Source organism: Lissotriton helveticus, chromosome 5_1 (assembly GCF_964261635.1).
Source record: "Lissotriton helveticus chromosome 5_1, aLisHel1.1, whole genome shotgun sequence".
NCBI lineage: Eukaryota > Metazoa > Chordata > Amphibia > Caudata > Salamandridae > Lissotriton > Lissotriton helveticus.
In genome coordinates, this window is record NC_136065.1 from 340597300 (window position 1) to 340616733 (window position 19434).

General features: G+C 43.9%; 1 protein-coding gene across 1 annotated transcript in view; it reads right to left on the minus strand.

Moving 5' to 3' along the window:
• CFAP74 (cilia and flagella associated protein 74) overlaps nucleotides 1-19434 on the minus strand; it is a 1328338-nt gene that overhangs the window by 49960 nt on the left and 1258944 nt on the right. Inside the window, exon 39 of the mRNA XM_078642456.1 lies at nucleotides 14862-14996. Within this exon, the coding sequence (XP_078498582.1) occupies nucleotides 14862-14996 (135 nt within the window). The remainder of the gene's footprint in view (nucleotides 1-14861; nucleotides 14997-19434) is intronic.

A 19434-nucleotide genomic window follows, 5' to 3' on the forward strand; every position in this document is an offset into this window, starting at 1 on the left:
TCCTTACTGTGCCACTGTGTGGAAAGGGGAATACTTGTACCGCAGGGTATTTTTCCTATTTTAAACATCTTGGCCAACACAAGTGAAGCCAGCAAAAATGGATCGAAATGCCCAAAGATTTGCATCCGCCTAATGTAGAGTCGAAAAATAAAACTGCTCACCTCTAAGAATTAGGAGCAGACCTCATCTCTTGCAGTGCAGGGGCTCACTCTATGGCCAATAACCAGAAGCCCCATAACCCTCACTAGATGTTATGGGGATGCTGACCAAGAACAACAAGAACTTGTTGGTAATGGTAGTGCACAGATACTTTGGGAAATCGAAGAGACAGTATGGAGTTCAGAATAATCCGAAACCAACGGCGGTAAGTGAGAGAAAGACTTGATTCCACATGTGCACCTTCAGAGGTGCAAGACGAGTTGACACTTGATGCATCGGAAGGCACTAGTACATTTCTGGCTGTAGCCGAGGCTGCAGCTGATCCACATGAAGTCTCTCACTTTGTATGAAGGGACCAAAGATAAAATACTACGTGAGGACTATGGACAAAGAAACAAATTACCCTTGAAGGACTGGTAGGCCTTAGTAGATTGGAAAAAAAGTAATCTGTCTGACAAGTAGTGTATAGATCAATCAATCAATGGATTTACATAGCTCAACTAATCACCAGGGGGTGAAGGTGTATCAGGCACCGAGGGCTCGTGGGGCTTAGTCGAACAGCCATGTCTTCCGTAACCTTCGGAATTCCAGAATAGAGGAGGATGTCTGTCACTACAGAGGGATGTCTTGGCCCCAAGGTAGGAGAAGAAGCATCCTCCACTTCTGCTGTAGTGGATACAGGATATGTGGGCAAGGGAGAGGGATGTGGAGCGGAGCTTTCAGGAAGAATTGTGGATAGAGCACACCTCTTTGGCCATGACTGTCCTAGTCTTATATTACTGAAGGACATCTACAACTAATGTATCAAATAGACTGCTCCAACTAAACAGGATGTTTCTTAACTTAGGCAATGGAGTCCAGTTGATGGTGTCACTCCTGTCTTTTAGTGGAATCAGGCGGCGTGAAAAACAATAGTAAAGAGAATGATTGTCCTACATGGAAAGAAGTCAGGATTTTTGGTAGGAAAGCCGAGCGAAAAACAATGGTAAAGTAAATGACAGTCCCATGTTGAAAGGAGTCACAACCTTTGGTAGGAAATCTGCAGATGGTCAGAGTTTCGGGCCACACAAGCAACAGATTTGCCTCAGCCCCCACTGTATCTAGAATTTGTGGAAGGGCAGCTGGCCACATTGTTGATATCAACCACCTCCGTCGACAAGTCAAACGCATTCAATTGCCACTGCTCAATATCCCTGCATTCAGTTGTAGGTTGTGGTGACCGGGCTGCTGGGCCCTGCTTTATTACCACACTCTCCTGGCTCACTGCGGGGCAGTCCAGATGACCTCCGCCCAGTCTGTCATGATCTTCCTCAGAACTTGAGGCAGGAGAAGGTTCGGCGGAAAAGTCTACAGGAGTCTTTCATTCCAATCCAGCCAGAATGCATGTTCTAAAGAATGCTTTGGAGGAAATGCCAATGAGCCAAATTGTTGACACTGCACATTCTCGATAGTAGCGAACACATTTAGAACCCCACTGGACAAAGATGCCTTGCACTGCCTTGGGATGGGCATTCTACTTGTGGGTTGCCAAATGATGTCCGTCAGTTTATACCAGAAAATTAAACAGCAACTCAATGGGTTAACATCAAATGTTCAAATGGAAGTCTTCCATTTGAACGTTTGATGTTAATCCATTGAGTAGTGGAACTCCTCAGTCCAGTACTGATTTATCTGGCATGGTTTGGAAACATTGAGTTATGCGTAACTCTAAATTGCGGATTCATATAGCCATCCTTTATTTCGAATTACCGCTTCAAGTTCCATATCAACACACAGACGAAATACCATTAAAGTTGCCGTTTCATTTTCGGGTATATGTCTACTCTTGGGGTGTTACCTGGATCATAGCTTGACCAGTTCTAGTGCTTCCTTACTTAAATAGCAAGCTACTTAATAACATTTCCGTTATAAAGTACATGTATGATATACATTTTTGGACCACCATCTTATGTGGTCTTGGCATAGGATTTATTGTAACTTTCCTGATGAAGGCACTCTGTTCGCCGAAATGCGCGCAGATACTATGAAGATCCATTATTAAATTAAAAGCCAAACAATTGTACATTTCGATTTTTTTATTTACTATTTGTTTATCATTACTTTCATAACATTGTTATCAGGTCACTTCATGCCTATATGGACCATATGTGTAAGATATATGGCTTTGTTTGTTGTATGCATTTATCATTATTATTGTCGGTAATGTTGTGATGTAATTGCCTCATATATGGCTTTCTAAGAAGCATCACAGATCCTACAATGGTCATTTTAAATAATTTTGTATGAATAAAATGATTTTTTACTGATAATTGTTGTACACTGAGTCTGTAAACATCATGTTTTTAAACAAAAAAGCCAGTCTGTTTGTTATGAGTGTGTGGGTGACGGTCTTTCTGAATTCGGAGGGGTCCAATTGAAGGTCTTGCAAAGGATGCGGAGGGTGTTGAAGCACATGGAGGAGACGGTGTTTATCTGACAGGTCATGGTGAGGGAGGAGTTGAGTATGATGCCGTGGCCTGTGGGAGTGGGGGGTTGCCAAGGGTGGAGGGCCACCACGTGTTGTCCTATGCTGAGGGGGTGGGTCCGAGGACGAGGAGTACTGTCTTTTCCAAGTTGAGTTTCAGACAGCTGCTGCTCATCCAGGATGCAATGTCTTTCATTCATTCTGGAAGCTGAGTCTGGTAGTGTGGGGAATACTTTGTGAGGGAGAGGATGAGCTGGATGTCGTCGGTGTAGGATACTATGCTGAGTCCATATTGTCTGACGATGGTGGCGAGGGGGACCATGTAGATGTTAAAGAGCATGGAGCTGAGTGACGATCCTTGGGGTACTCCGCTGTTGATCTCTTGGGTTCGGAGATGAAAGGCGGGAATCTGATTATTTGGGTTCGGCCAGTAAGGAAAGAGCGGATCCAGTCGAGGGGGGTTCCCTGTATGCAAGCTTTGTGTAGTCTAACGGTGAGAGTGCGGTGGGAGACGGTATGAAAGGATGCAGAGAGGTCTAGTAGGATGAGGGCCGCTGTATGGCTGTGGTCGAGGAGAGTGCAGATGTCATCTGTGGCGGTGAGGAGGGTGGTCACGGTGCTGTGATTGCTGCGGAATCTGGATTGGGAAAGGTCGAGGATGGAGTTTCTTCGATGAAGTTCGCTGGCTGTTGTTGATCTTCTCTGTGACTTTAGCTGCGAAGGGGAGGAGAGAGATGGGTCTGTAGTTTTTTAGGTCCATTGGGTCTGCAGAGGACTTCTTGAGGAGGGGCTTGACTTCTGCGCGTTTCCAGTCATCGCGGAATGTGCCGGATTCGAAGCTGGCATTGATGGTGTGTCGTTGCTTGGGTGCTATGGTGGCAGCGGCTCTGTGGAAGATGTGCGGGAGGCAAGGGTCCGTGGGGGCTCCTGAATGGATGCTCTTCATGATCGTGGCAGTGTCTTCGGTGGTGATTGGGGTCCAGGCAGAGATGGTAGGCTGTCTGGCACTGCTGGAGGTAGTTGTGGTTTCGGTGTCTAGTGTCTGTTCATTGAAGTTGTCATAGAGGGACTTGATTTTGAGATGGAACAAGGAGGTGAGTTTGTTGCAGAGGTCCAGGGTAGGTGTGACGTCCGAGGTTTCGCTGGAGGTTTGGTGAATTCCTGGATGATGCTGAAGAGTTCCTTCAAGTTGCTTGGGTTGGTGAGGATTTTGTTCTGGATAAAAAGTCCTTTTGATGGATCTGATGCATTGATGGTATTTGGTCATGGCATTCTTGTAGGTGTTACAGTCGTCCAAGGTTTTGCCGTTTCTCCATAATTTCTTGGGACGTCTTCAGGTGCGTCTGGATTCTCGGAGCTCAGTTGATAACCAGGTGGCTTTCATGGGGCACTGTCTGTCAGAATTGCGGGGGCGGGCAAACTAGTCTGCGCAGTTGGTGATCCAACTGTGTAGTTCGTTGGCTGCAGAGTTGACATTGGTCGTGATGGGAGGGGGATCATGGTTGAGGGTGGAGTTGAGGTGCTCCTCAGTGATCTTGCTCCAGTTCCTTTGTGGAGGGTGTGGTGTAGGTTTGTGAGCGGTGGCTTTATCGAAGGAGAAGTGTACGCAGTGGTGGCCCATCCATGGTGCTTGCGTGGTGTGGCTGAAGTAGACGTTCCCTTCTGCGAAGATGGGGTCAAGGGTGTGTCCTGCTTCGTGGGTAGGAGTGCTGTTTTAGTCCAATGTTGGCGAGTTTGTCCAGGAGGGCGGTGGAGCTGGGGTCGCTGAGGTTTTTGAGGTGGAAGTTGAGGTCTACAAGTCAGTATGTAGTCCATGGAGGTGATGGCGTGGGGCGCGATGAGGTCAATGATGGTTGTGGTGAACGTGGTTTGTGGTCCGGGAGCCCTGTAGGCGAGGGTGCTGCATAGGGTCGATCTGGGGCTGGTCAGGACCTGGAAATGGAACTGTTCCATGAGGGCGGGGAGTAGTTTGTGGTGGAGGTGGTGAGAAGGAGGGAATTATTTTGCGTGATGGCGAGTCCTCCTCCTGGATGGTTGGGGCGGTCCTTCCTCTGGATCTTGTATACGTTGAGGATGGCGGTTCTGATGTCGGGGGCAGAGGTGGAGTTGGTCCAGGCTTGCGTGAAGAAGGCGACGTCTGGTGAGAGGGTTTCGAGGAGGTCCCAGATCTCTACTGTGTGTATGTGCAGGGAGCGTACGTTGAGGAGGGTGCACCTCAAGGGTTCGAGTGCGCTGGCATCTGGCGGAAGGATGGTGGCCGTGGGGTGCAGAGGTTGGTGATGGTTTTTGTCTGGAGAACTGGATGTGGACGGTGTTCCGCGTAGAGAGCTAGCACTTGTTGTTCCTTGTGGGGTTGAGTGTGTGGCGGGCAGCTAAGTCTTAGCGGTGGGTGGTCAGAGAACCAGGGTCCCTGGTGCTAGTCACGGTCTGGTCACGGATGGGCACAGACGGGCTTGCCTTTGGAACAGGGTGGGAAACGCAGCTGGGAGGCAGGAGCGGGAACAAGCAAGTGGGGGCATGGGGGCAGCTCCAGCAGGAAAAAATGGCACAATGGTCAAGGCTTCAATAATGGATAGCAGATGTTCTGAGGTTTTCTAGATGGAGTGTTAAACCTCAGTCAAAATTTTAGCCTTCAATTGTGTGGTCAGGAGTAGTAAGCCCAACATTTTAGCTGCCTTGCGCTCCATTGAGTGATATGAAGGGACCTCTGGAGGTGGAAGACCTACAAGGGACTGAGGTTTTAGATCATATCCAGACTGCTCTCTTCCTTCAAGCCCTCAAAGTCCAGGTTTGTTTGAAGCTGGTCACCTTCATTTCCAGTATGTCCCTGGGAGTCAACTTCTCCAAAGAAGAAACACTCCTCTTCTTGCAATCACTGCGCCTCTATCTGGGATGATGAAACCCTGGCTGTGAAGGTTGAGGCACCAGTGGTTCGATGGGTGAAGGGAGGGGCGCCGGTGATGTTGACAGTAGCGGTGGCGTCGGTTGTTGCACCAGTGAAAATCCTTTGAGGATGATGGCAGAAGCAGTTGAGGAGCTGTTGTTTGCTGTGCCAGAGTTGTGAGTACAGGAGTCGGCCAGTAAACTGGGCCAGCAGCATAAATAACAAGAAGGGTGCTTGCTGGTATGGCACCGGAATGCATCCAAAAGAGTAGGTCAGGGGACTCATGGGGCCTGTAGGCCCACCAGAATGTCATGGTCAGGTCCCAGGCCTCGAAGACAGATTTTCTGAGCGTTGATGATGGACATCTGACCCTCACAATCTTGACATAGTTTGAAATCTGACTTCCTCAGCGGCAAAATGATGCAAGAAAACTGCACCAAAACCGATTTTACTTGAAAAAAAACCTTGGAAATTGAAAGATCTGATCGCAAGAGTTGAAGAGTTCCTTAACATGTCGAAAAAAGGGAACTGACATCATTACGCCAACGTGGATGCTTTATGGCTCCAGTGATGTCTCCTTCTTGGGAGAGCTATCGAAAAGCTTCCGGTCCAAGCTGGTGCATTGAGATATTCAAAAGGTGAGTAATCTGCACGTAGAAACATATTTATCAGAAAGGATCTTTCTACTGAACTTGGAAGTAATACTTGGTCGAAGGCACTGTGGACAAAAGCAGACTGTCCTTCTGCTTTAGCATTTCAGAGTGCTCCTAAGAAAGTCACATTGGTATGGAAGTAGCCTCTGAAATTTTCTGTGTTGGAGGGAAAATTGTTTAGTGGGTATCAACAGCTTCAGAGAACACACTGTGACACGAAGTTAATATCCTTAAATTGTTCTGGAGCAGAATAAGCCTTTCTCCCAAGAGCACACCAGGATTAGTTTTGGTGAATACTGTAAACAAAGATTTTGGATTCTAGTGCTATCAGCTCTGCCGATCCAGTCTGTAGGGGCCAAGCCAGCCACAAGCACATACTTAGCTGCATCCTGACTATCATGTATCATTTAGGCTAGGGGGGCCCTGATGTCCTCCAGGATAGCTGGCAAGATGTCACTGGCCATATCCCACAATGCATGGTGTACCTACTCATGAGACAAACTAGAATGATCTAGGGATTATACTAGCCAAAGAAAATACTCTTTACGAAAGCATCAACTATTTTTGATTCCCTATCTGGAAGATTGGTCGAGAAGGAATATGGATTGACCTCGGTTGCTGAAGTTTGAACAGGTGGGCTCTCTGGTGTAGGATTCTTGGACAGGCAGTATGGATGACCAGAAGCCTACTCAGAGGCAACCCACTGAAGGCCTGCAACCCCATTGCATCAGGGCCAATACCACTGCAGTACCATTGGCATGAGGGGAACCTGTGCTAGACAACAGCCAGACTGCAACATAGGCATCCGTTCACAAAACACGAATGCCAGGGTAAGCAGGAAGGTCACTTTGCCCACTTGGTTCTGCAGGTCTTTTTAGTCTGAGTCCACTACCCAAACCCTCCACCTCAGGAGGACTTGCAATGGTGTATAATCGAAAGGTGAAGAATCAGCAGCATGAAGTATCCATCAAAAGAAGAAGGATTTAGCATTACTGAGGAAAGATCAAGCGTAGATCATGATGCCGGAGTAGAAGCCGGAACTGGAGTCAGTATAGGCCTGGTAGCAAGTCCAGAGGGAGGAGATGGCATCAAGGGTAGACCCGCTTGTGGAAGTCAGACTGCAGACCCTTGCAGGCCTGTTTGGCAAGATGGCGTTGGTCACTGACACATCGATGTAATAAACATCGATGTAGAAAATATCGACTAAAAAATATAGACACAAAAATAAATCGATGTAAAAAATATAGATGTATAAAATATCGACTTTTATATGAAAATAAAATAAAATAATATATAATAAATATATTAAATATTAAATTTAATTTTAACAAAATAAAAAAATGTAATATACATTTTAATAAAATATAACAAATAAACGTAATAAAAAAGATAAACACACAAACGTGATTATTTATACATATATATTTACTTTAAAACAATGAATAAACTATTATTTTTAATGTATGTTAAATGTTTAAAACTATATAAAAAGATATATATATCAAAGGTTTTAAAATATTTTAAAAAAACTAAATCTATACAAAATTAAAACATTAAAATATTAAAAAATATTTAAACTTACATTTCACAATACAGTGAGTGCAACAGTAGGAAAAGTGTTGGATAGTGGAGGGGTAAAAATAACTATTCCCACTCCAGCGAGTGCAACAGTAGGGAAAGTGCTGGATAGCAGAGGAGTAAAAATAATTATTCCCACCACAGTGAGTGTAACAGTAGGGAAAGTGCTGGATAGCGGAGAGGCAAAAGTGACTATTCACAGTCCAACAGTAAATAAAAACATATATTAAACATTATTTTTTTTTTATTATAATATTTTAAATTAAAACAAAAATATGTAATAAATATATCAAAATAAAACATATTATAATAGAAATAACGTAATAAGTACCTACAAATATTACATACAATTAAGTAATAAATACATTTTTTTTAATTCTTTTAAACTAGAAAATATTTATAAACAAAAAAATTAATTAATACATAAATGTAATTATTTTATTTCCTATGCTATAACACCACACCAATAACAACACACTTCAACATTTTAAAGTAAATGTACTTCCATAATTAACATAATTAATAACCAATTAAAAAAAACTAATAAACATTAATTAACTACACACACTTTAACAATATAATGAACATACCACACACCTAAATACAATTATAATATAATAAAACACAATTAAAACTTATTTTTAAATTTAAAACTATTACTATTAACAACTAATTATAAAGTAACTAAAATTCATTTAATACCATCCTTTACCTCTTTAAAAGGAAAAATAAACAATTACCAAAATGAATATCAAATATTTAACATTAACAACCATATATTAAGTAAACACAAATTGCTTCCCATCCATTGCCCCTATAAACACCCCAACACACACTTAAAAGTAATTACAAAATTGCCATAATAAATGTTTAATTAATTTAATTAATATCAATTAACCAATAATTATTAATCAAAAATAAATAAACTATTTAAAACTCTTTATCCCTATAAACCCCAAATTACACACCTGAAATTAATTACACAATTACCATAATTAATTAAATAAAATGAATTAACAACCAATTATTAATTCATCAATTACAAATAAAGTACTTTCCACTCTTTACACCTATAGACACCAAAAAATCACACCTAAAATTAAATACACAATTACCATAATTAATTACAAATTAAATAATTATTATTAATTACCAACAAAGTATTAATTAATTAATAATAAATCACTTTACACATTTAACACTATAAAATCTCATGTAAACAAATAGGAATAAATAAAAATAATCAATTCATTTCCACCCGATCCCCCTATAAGACCACAACCCGTTATGGAATTAAAAAAGCAAAATTCAAATAAAAAAAAAATTGATAACTATTAAAAATGTAACACATATTTTAAAAATACAAACAATTCTTATACAAAACCATAAATCACATACAGTTAAAACATGTACTAAAATTCATAACACTAATTAAAAAAATAGATATTTTTAACTATATTTTTGAAAACGGTTTTAAACACTTCAATATTTTTAAAGTCAATAATACTTTCCTTAAGTTGATATTCTTGACCACAATATTCTAGCTGTCAATATTTCTGAACCACAATATTTCTGACTCGATATTTATGCAACTCGATATTTTAAACTTGATACTCTGTCTGCACACCAGATGGCGTACTAGAGGGAAACCAAATCTCACCAAAAATCATGGCCTCTTTGTAGGCTGCTATTTTCTGTGGGTTTAAAGAAGGCACAGGAACTCAATGTGGATATGGGCTAGTTTTGGGATTGGTTCTGACACAGGAGACATTGGGGGGGGGAGTGATTCTTATCATTGTGCCCTTGCATAATATCTGCTTCCTGCAGTCCTGGCATGGCTTGAATTCTGTAGTTTTCAGAGGGTACATTGTTCCATTGCTCACTGTTAAAAGTTTTTTGGACTCGTCAGATGACTGACAAAATCGGAAGCATCACTCTAAATCAGGGTTCAAATGCAGGGAAAGCAAGGAACTGATGTAAGAGCACAGGGGTGTTGCTCTTATGGCTTCACTCTGTCACTTTCAGCACTGCCAGAGTATCATCTGAGTTCTTCCAGGACTTGTTCGCACCTCCAGCAAATTGGACCAAGGTTTGTAACTAGGCTGTCATTGTAGCCTGTTGTGAGGAACGACTATATTGCAAGAGTGTGAAGAGTAGATGTATTGAGTGGTCGAAGTGCTGTGAATTTCAAAAGGAGGATGCACTTAATCTGTTCCATTACCCACTGTTAGCATGAAGCAATGAAGACGTGCAGTCTCTTTTCCTGTCTTTCTGTGATCCGATTACTTATTAAGCTGTATTACTGACTGGTTTCAAAGCGAAAGCCACTAAAACAAGAGTGTGTATGTTATATATGTTATATAGTGGATTTCTATAGCGCACGGCTACTCCGAAGAGTGTCCTGGCGCTGGAAGATCCTGTAGGGCCTAAAAAGGGTAAAGAATACATTCTCTTAGTAGAGACAATCCCACCACCTATTTATTCTTGTGATGTTTTTGAGGCATCACCTCGAGCCAGAAACTTAGCTTAGTAGGTCCAATAATGGAATATTTTTGGGTACATTTAGTATATGTTGCCATGGATGGTAACCATTCATTAAGATTGACTTGATTCCGAGTTTCTGCTTGCAAACGCAGCAGCTAAGTCTCATTTCTGAGGTAGTATATCCATATCCTCAGCCTTTGCACGTCTGGTTTAAAACTACCAAAGATCTGGAAATGGAGGCTGTGCTTTGTGTGAATCGTTTCTACTGAACATTGGGTTAAAAAAACTTGCTCTTGTCTACTCCACACACTACACCTCGCTCTTGCCATTTTTCACACCATCTGACATGGTGCCCGTGAGGCCTCTTCATGGCGGCGCGTCACCCAAGCATCTTCCTTCCCTGCAAGTAAATGCCTGAGCCCCCAGGGAGAGCATGTCTGAGTGGGAGATATGTCGATTTGGCCGCTCTGTTAGCCATAACGCTGCTGCCAGAATAACGGTTGACTCTGGGACGGGGAGTCCTCCTCTTCCATACCCTTCGGCACACGCGACCCCCTGGGGAGTCTACCTGCAGATGCGCTGGCGCGGAGCTTTCGCTTCTGGGCCCCATGGAGCTGACCCGTGGAGCTGACACCCGGCCGAACAAAGTGACACCAGTCTCACTCAAAACACTAAACCACACAGACTTAGAGTCCAACATTTTGGGATTTGAAGGAGTGGTGACGGAGGCAGCAATAGAAAAGAACACCCTCACAGGCAGCTGGGAGGAAAAGTGAAACTGAAACCGCCTTGGACACGGGACAGCCTAAGGGGTGCCACAGTAAAGTGAAGAAGACGACATAACAACAGTGCTCACTCCAGTGGGCGGAGACGGGAGCCTGCGTCACTACACTCTGTTGTCTCAACTCTGTGGCCTCAACTCTAAAGCTACCTTTGTATGATGCCGGGTGGAGCTACCTCCCGAACCATAGGGGAGATTAACTTTGGACTCCCTCCTTTGACTATCACCTACCTAGCCGGACTTCGGGCAAACGCTCCCGCGTCTCTCCTGACCTCATCTTCCCCCTCTCTCTTCCCCCAACCCTCTACCCTCTCCGCTCCTACTCTTTCCAGCTTCTGTCCTCTCCCATCATCTGCCCCTTGTCCCCACCCTGTTTCTCAGTGAACCTCTTCCCTCGACACTTGAGACCGAACTAATTTGTCTGATGCCCGATGGAGCTACCTGGTTTAGCTATAGGGGAGATGGGCCATGGATTCCCTCCTTGGTCGTCACATACCCAGTCGGTCTTCAGACAGACTTCCTTTCGTCTCTACGGTTGTCTCTTCCCTTATCCTTACTTTCTCACCTCCCCTACCCCCCACTACTTTCCTCTCTACTTTTTCTCCTCTCCTAATGTATTGCTAATTGTCTGATGTAATTTGTAATCGTCGATCTTTTTCTGTTATATTGTTGAACCACATTGTTGCACTTCCCTTCGTCTCTCCTGACGTCTCCTCCCTCTAGTTATGTCTCTCCTTCTCTCCTCTCTCAATGTATTGAGACTGAACTATTTTGTCTGACGCCCAATGGAGCTACCTGGTTTAGCTATAGGGGAGATGGGCCGTGGATTCCCTCCTTGGTCGTTACCTACCCAGTCGGTCTTTAGTCAGACTTCTTTTCGTCTCTCCTTATTGTCTCTTCCCTTATCCTCCCTTTCTCACCTCCCTGCCCCTCCACTACTTCTCTCTCTCCTTTCTCTCCCCTCCTAATTGTATCGCTTATTTTTTGATGTATTGTGTAATTTGTTTTGTTCTGTTACATTGTTGATTCTCATGTAAAGCGCTCTGATACCTTCGGGTCTAGCCAGCTCTATATAAAATTCTTTTAAATAAATAAATACAAAATAAATAAATAAATAAACATGAAGAAAAATCACGTCATCTGCTAATGTGCTGGAGCACTGCTACGAAATTCTGATCTATTCAGGCGCCTCAAGATATTCTAATCAGCGGTTTGATGTTTTCATCAGAATGGATCCTTAGGGCCCGTAGACGTGACATAGGGAACTGGAAGGGTGCCAAAGAGACACAACATAGCCTTCTTGAAGCCCTCAACTTGTTGCAGTGTCACTGGTGGGCCCAGGAATTTGGGGTGGATTGGGATAAATTGTGGAATTGGGTCTGTGGTAGGAGACCAAGACAGGAAGTGAGAGTCACCTTGAAGAGCATGCGACTTCTCTTGAGGAGAGTGGCTGAGGAGGGGAAGGTGCACCTTATCTTTTTGTGTTTTTTCTTCACTTTGGATGTATAGAGAACCTCTCTAGAGAACAGACTCAGAATCGGGAAGGTATCCACATCCTCAAATGGGACTGACCCTTATATGCCTTCTGGCGGAGTTCGGCGATGTAGAGATTGCTTTCACAGTCTCAACCCACCTTGGGATTCACCTTGATGTAGCCACCACAAGACTTGGAGTCGTGCGATGAACACAGGCACCAGAGACATGCCTGGTGGGTGTCTGCCACTGACATCTGTTTGGGACAGTCCCTGCATGGGTTAGATCATGGTGTCTTTTAGAGGGTGGGTGTTTATAATCCCTTGCACACAGTAGAAACTTTGACAAAAAATATACTGAATGACAGAAAAATTGAGGGAGTGGGCTCCAGAACAGCTATCAAAGACGCAGAAAGGAACTGACATGATGGCGCAATTGTGATGATTATGTGTGGCACTGACATTACTTCTAGGGCAAATTGAGTCGACGTAGAGTCACATGATGCCACCTACCGGCATGCAAATGAATGCTCCGGAAATTCTCTGGATTCAGTTTGGTGCCTTGAGGTATTCATACGGAATGCTGGACAATGCAAACATTTACCCCCAGTCACAAGGATCTGGGTTAAATACATAATTCTTTTGCTCACCACGCCACCCCAGTTTGGACCCAGCCTTATACAAATCAGTCTTGACCCTGTTCCTTGTGGGAACAGTCCAGCCCGAACTGCCAAGCCTGGTCCTCCCTGGACCGAAAACAAGCATCCTGGGACCGTTTCAGGGCATCACCCTTCATCAGCCAGGCTAGCTTGAATACAGTGGTGTAGTGAGCATGGGACCCACGTCTGGGCACACCCTTCCCACTTAGGGCGACGTCTGCCACTGACATCTGTTTGGGACAGTCCCTGCATGGGTTAGATCATGGTGTCTTTTAGAGGGTGGGTGTTTATAATCCCTTGCACACAGTAGAAACTTTGACAAAAAATATAGTGAATGACAGAAAAATTGAGGGAGTGGGCTCCATAACAGCTATCAAAGACGCAGAAAGGAACTGACATGATGGCGCAATTGTGATGATTATGTGTGGCACTGACATTACTTCTAGGGCAAATTGAGTCGACGTAGAATCACATGATGCCACCTACCGGCATGCAAAGGAATGCTCCGGAAATTCTCTGGATTCAGTTTGGTGCCTGGAGGTATTCATACGGAATGCTGGACAATGCAAACATTTACCCCCAGTCACAAGGATCTGGGTTAAATACATCATTTCTTTGCTCACCACGCCACCCCAGTTTGATCCCAGCCTTATGCAAATCAGTCTTGACCCTGTTCCTTGTGGGAACAGTCCAGCCCGAACTGCCAAGCCCGTTCCTCCCTGGACCAAAAACAAGCATCCTGGGACGGTTTCAGGGCATCACCCTTCATCAGCCAGGCTAGCTTGAATCCAGTGGTGTAGTGAGCACGGGACCCATGTCTGGGCACACCCTTCCCACTTAGGGCGACGTATGCAAAAGTAACAATTGATGGACCGAATCAAGCTATCCTGGCTGATGAGGGCTGAAAGCCCGAAACTGGTCCTAGGATGCTTGTTTCCAGTCCAGGAAGGACCTGGCGTGGCAGTTCGATCTGGACTGTTCCCATTGGGCGCATGGTCAAGACTGATTTGCATATGGCTGGGTCCAACCTGGAATAGCATGGTGAGCAAAAACACGATGGATTTAGGCCTAGATCTCTGTACTGGGGTGAATGTATGACATTGTTCTGCATTCTGTTCATCAATTGTTCTTTTTGCATCTACAATCAGAAGCATCCATCAGAAGCTAAGTTTTCAGAATAAACACTGACTGTGAAATAGTTCAATTCATGTTAATTGTATGTACCACGACCTTTTGTAGACATACAGAAAAAGTAGGATGGATCCATCCCTCCAAGAGTTACACTGGATATTCCATTATTATAACGCTGGATGAGCTGTGGTAGGCCTGGGCTAAAGTTGTGGCTCCTGTTCAACTCTAGAGCCCAAATGAAGCAAAAGCCAAAGACCAGCTAGTGGACCGCCCAAAGGAGAGCTGCTGTTAACACTAAAACAGAAGGTATAAAATATTACATACTTACAAAGAACTTGCAGTTGTAGACAAGAAAGTGAAAACATGTCTACCAGATTTGATAGTCCTTTCAATGGCTCGGCTCACACACTGGCTCTTAGGACGAAGCCAGATCAATGACTTGGCTCTGTTACCCCAATAAACTTGGTGGCAGCCTAATATACACATTTTCTCAATTGTTGCAGCTGCTCCTTCTCCCTGGAGATGCGTTTGAAAAGGATTGAAACCAAGGACCTCCTAAGTTCCAAGCTTACACTTTTTTAAAAGCAGTAACTTACGTCATGTCCAGAAGGCGGTGACCAGGACAGGCTGATGGATTTTCTCTGTCCGGCTTCAACAGAGCCTTTCACAGGGTCAAAGGTAAACCCTTTCAGTTCCAAGGCTGGCACTCCTTCCCAGGAAAACTCTACTCCCTGTAAACAAAATATAAAAAAATATATTCTTCAGCAAGGATTCTGACCTATATCATACCCCTCAACCCACCTTCATTTGGATGGTGCCACGATCCTTGAATCATAATCAACCTCAACATACGTCAAATATTTTCCCTGGCCTTAAAACTTGTCTCAACCGCCAAACAAACTTTTCAGCTCTGCTGATTTCTTCAGAATTACCCATACAAAACCACCCTATCTCATTCTCCTTGGAGTCTCAAAAGAGCGAAAAAACTCCATTCTGAAGGTGTCTGGGTATGGTTTTCTTTCCAAGTACACCCTAATGGGAGTTATGGGAGTTAGCAGGCCCTTCAGACCTATGAGTTGTGGTGTCTCACACAGATAATTAACCCAAAAAAACCACTGAAATCGTTGTGTGAAACTGCAGGGGGAAAGGCATGAAAACACTGATTACTGGATTTATTCCAAACAATAGTGCTGCTCCTGTTATTTCTCGACCCTCTTTCAGCAAAGATAGTTCTGGGGCCATGAAATATAGAGGGTTATTCCATCCCACTCATGAGGGCCCAAGTCGTTCGATGAGCTGAACACAGTGCTGCATGTTAGTTACATGTCAAGCCGTTAAAGGTGGCAGAATAACAGGAATTGACATAGATACATTGTCTAATAAATGTTTAACACATTTACACTTTTTCCCACTTTCCTCTGAAACTTGTAGTCCATACCCATCACTATCATTGTCATCAGAGGCAGCACTAGAGAACCTGCCAGGAACTGATGCCATCAGTGCATCCTGCTGTCAAAAGGCACATGCAGGTCAAGGTTTTTGTTCATTTCTATTTTTTTAAGTTTGGTACTCGACCCATCTAGATAGCCAATATGGAGAACTACCCCTACCGTCATCATAAAAAGTGACACTGCATTAGAAGGTTGGGTGTGAGGTATAGTATTTTATCGTTAGTGATGGTTAAATTTCAAAGTGGGGTAATGCTCTAGCTGCAGAAATCTCTGTACACCGTAAGATCACATGTTCAGATTGAGTCGGAAACATTTCACCATTCCACCCATTAGATGTACCTTGGGTTGAGACAGGAATGGACCCGGCATTCTGTATGGACATGTATCCTTGCGCTGAGTGACTCAACTGCAAATGACATGCATTTTAATCTGCACTGAGGTCTATTCTTGTCCTTGGTAAAGCCAAGGTTCGGAACCTGTTCTGTGCCCTGGAGTGGTGCACCAATCTTCCACTGTTCTATTACACTGTCCATGTCCTGGGCTTTTTAATTAAAGTGGTGTTGGCACTGTACGAATTTGTAAGTATTAATAATCTCGAGGAGACTTTTTTTAGGTCTTGAAAACAAGCAATGCAGGAGAACAGTGGTTACATTAAGTAACTTTTCTTCTCCAACAATGGATCTTTCATAGGTACATATTTGCCCACCCTCTTCGTCATTCATGAGGCTACTTAGAACCTCATGATACAACCTAAGATATTCTGAGAATGTTTACCTCTGAGGAGGGTTCGAGCTCTGGGCCCCTCCACCTGGCTGGCAGGACTTCGAATCATAAAATGAGGTGGGTGGACTATTTGGACTGTATGACAATGTTCCCTGTTTGTTGCTATTGTGAAATACTGCTCTATTAACATTGAAAACAGATGCTTCCCAGCCTGGCGTTGGGAAATTCACATTCTTGAATTTACATTACATAAGCAGTGAATTATATTAGCCATACCGTAAAGGAGGAGAATAGGCTTACCTTAATGTAAAAGGTAGCACCTTCTGTTCTACTGTTGTTTCAGCTTTTGACTGGACATCTACACAGTAATGCTGGGTAATGGTATGGGTTGAGGACAAGGTTGCCTCTTTGCAAATGTCCATTAAGAGCACTCCAGCGAACAATGCAGTTGTGGCAGCCATGCGCCTTGCGGAATGGGCTCTGCTCTATGTATGAAAGTGCACCCACCTTTGATGAGGCAGAATGAGATACATGCAGTGATCCAGCAGGCTGTACCTTCCTTCGCTAAAAGGGATCCTTTGTTAGAGCTTGCATACAACACAAATAGTTGATCAGTCTTGCAAACATGCTTTGTGGTAACAAAACTAAAATCTAAACAATGTTTAAACTCCAAAGAGTGAAGAGACTCACTTGCAGCCATATGCGGTTGTGGAAAAAATTTGGTAAATGAATCTTTTCAAGGGAATGATGATGATACCTTGGTATGAACTTTGTATTCAATGACATTCACCTTGTTCTTGTCAAATGTTCGACAGCACGGATTTTCAGAAAAAGCTTGTGTTTTGTGCATGTTTCTTGTCTATTTTATCGCAAATAAGAAAGCTGTATTGCATGCCATGTATGTAGATGCCTTGTGTATAGCCTTAAAAGGTTCTCTGATAAGTGCTCCAAGTATTGTACTGAGCCCCCACACTGGCTATGGTAGAGGGGTGGTAGATGTGAAAAAGACCTCTCATAAATTCCTTAATAACAAGAACAAAGATGGTGTGGTGAACGTTCTGAGGTATGTGGATATATAGAGGGCAGATGCAGCCTGATCGAAGACTATCTCAAGCCAGGCTTTGCCGATGAAGGAGGTAGGGTAGTATCTCAAAAGTGAATGTATCGAACTGTCAATTTTCTGAGATGAAGTGCAAAATTAAAAACGTTTTCATTTTAAAGAGCAGGTTTTGCTATAGCCACCTGTATAATCTTTTTACATTGTGGTGGAATGTTTAGGAAACCAAACTCTAGGCCCGCGACAGCCAGGCAGTCAGGTGAAGAGTGGCTGTGTTCTGATGTAACACCTGACCTTGATTCTGAATGAGAAGTTACAGGTCCAAATTTAATTGAATTGGAGTTTCTATTGATAAATCCCATAGCTCTGTATATCACAAAACCCTTGTGCACACTAGGAGGATTAGTAACATTTTTTTTTAACTTCCACAGAACACTTGGCACTGGAAGTATCCTGGGGGAAGAAGAACAAGTTACTTATCTTTGGTAACGCATTATCAGGTAGAGACTATTTAGCTGCAGATTCCTTACCCTTGAATTTCCCAGGCGTCAGGCTGGATCCGGAAACTTTTGCTGAACAAAACCCCTTGCGCAGGCGTTGGGTGGCTACATTCGGCTCCGCGTGACGTCGTCGGTAGATTCCGTTATGACATTGCAGTGCCTATATAGACGCCACCCAGGAGCGCGGACGTCAGAACTTTTCTTACTTTCCATGCCAGAAGCGCAGAGCCATGAAGTAACTGACGTAGTTGTGTGCAAAACTAGCGCCCTGAAAAGGGGAACAACTCTAGGCCTACAATATCACTCTGCATAGCGGGGAGGCATGGGTGGGGCTGTAAGGAATCTGTCGCTAGATAGTCTCTACTAGATGAAGCGTTACCAAAGGTAAGTAACTTGTTCATCTGATAGAGACTACTAGCTGCAGGCTCCTTACCTTTGAATCAGATACCTGAGCCATACCATCAAGGCGGTGGATTGCGGACTAACATCCTAGACTAAGTCTTGCAGCACTTAACGGGCAAAATGTCTGTCCCTGCGCACTTGAACATCAAGGCAGTAATGTTTTGTGAACATGAGCAAAAAGGCCCACGTCGCTGCTTGACAGATGTCTTGGACTGGGACACCCGAGCCAAGGCCGTAGTCACAGCCTTTACCCTGGTGGAATGGGCCCTTAATCCCTCAGGGGGCTGCTTCTTCGCCAAGGCATAACAGATTTTGATGCAGAGTACGACTCAGCAAGAGATAGTGCTTTTCTGCACTTTCCTTCCCTTCTTTGCTCCCACATACCCCACAAAGAGTTGGTCATCCACCGGAAGCCTTTTGTGTGATCAAGGTAGAACGACAATGCTCTTTTTGAGTCCAAATGTTGGAGACGCTCCTCCTCCTTAGAGGGATGTGGGGGAGCAAAGAAGGTGGGTACCGTGATGGACTGACCCAGATGGAAATGGGTTACAACCTTTGGCAAAAAAGATGCCCAGGTGGGAAGCACCGCCTTGTACGGAAAGGACATAAAATAAGGAGGAGAGCTGGATAATGCCTGCAACCCACTCACACTCCGGGCCGATATAATCGCCACTAAGATGGTCAACAGCCGGAGGGGACAATTGTGCAAAGGCTCAAAAGGAGCCATCATCAGGTAGGTGAGGACCAAATTAAGGTCCAACTGTGGCATAATAAAGGGTGTCGGGGGAAATAAGTGAGCCAGCGCCTTTAGAAGTCTATTTACAATAGGATACTTGAAGAGAAAGGGTTGGTCTGGCAGAAGCAAAAAAGCTGACAGAGCAGAAAGGTAACCCTTGGGAGTTCCCAAGGCAGAGCCCTGCCGGGCAAGAGTTAGAATAAATACTAGGACATTAGAAATAGGAGCAGAAAGCGGGTCAATGCACCTTTCTGTATAGTATAATACAAATTTCTGCCAAAGCAGGTGTATATCGTCTTA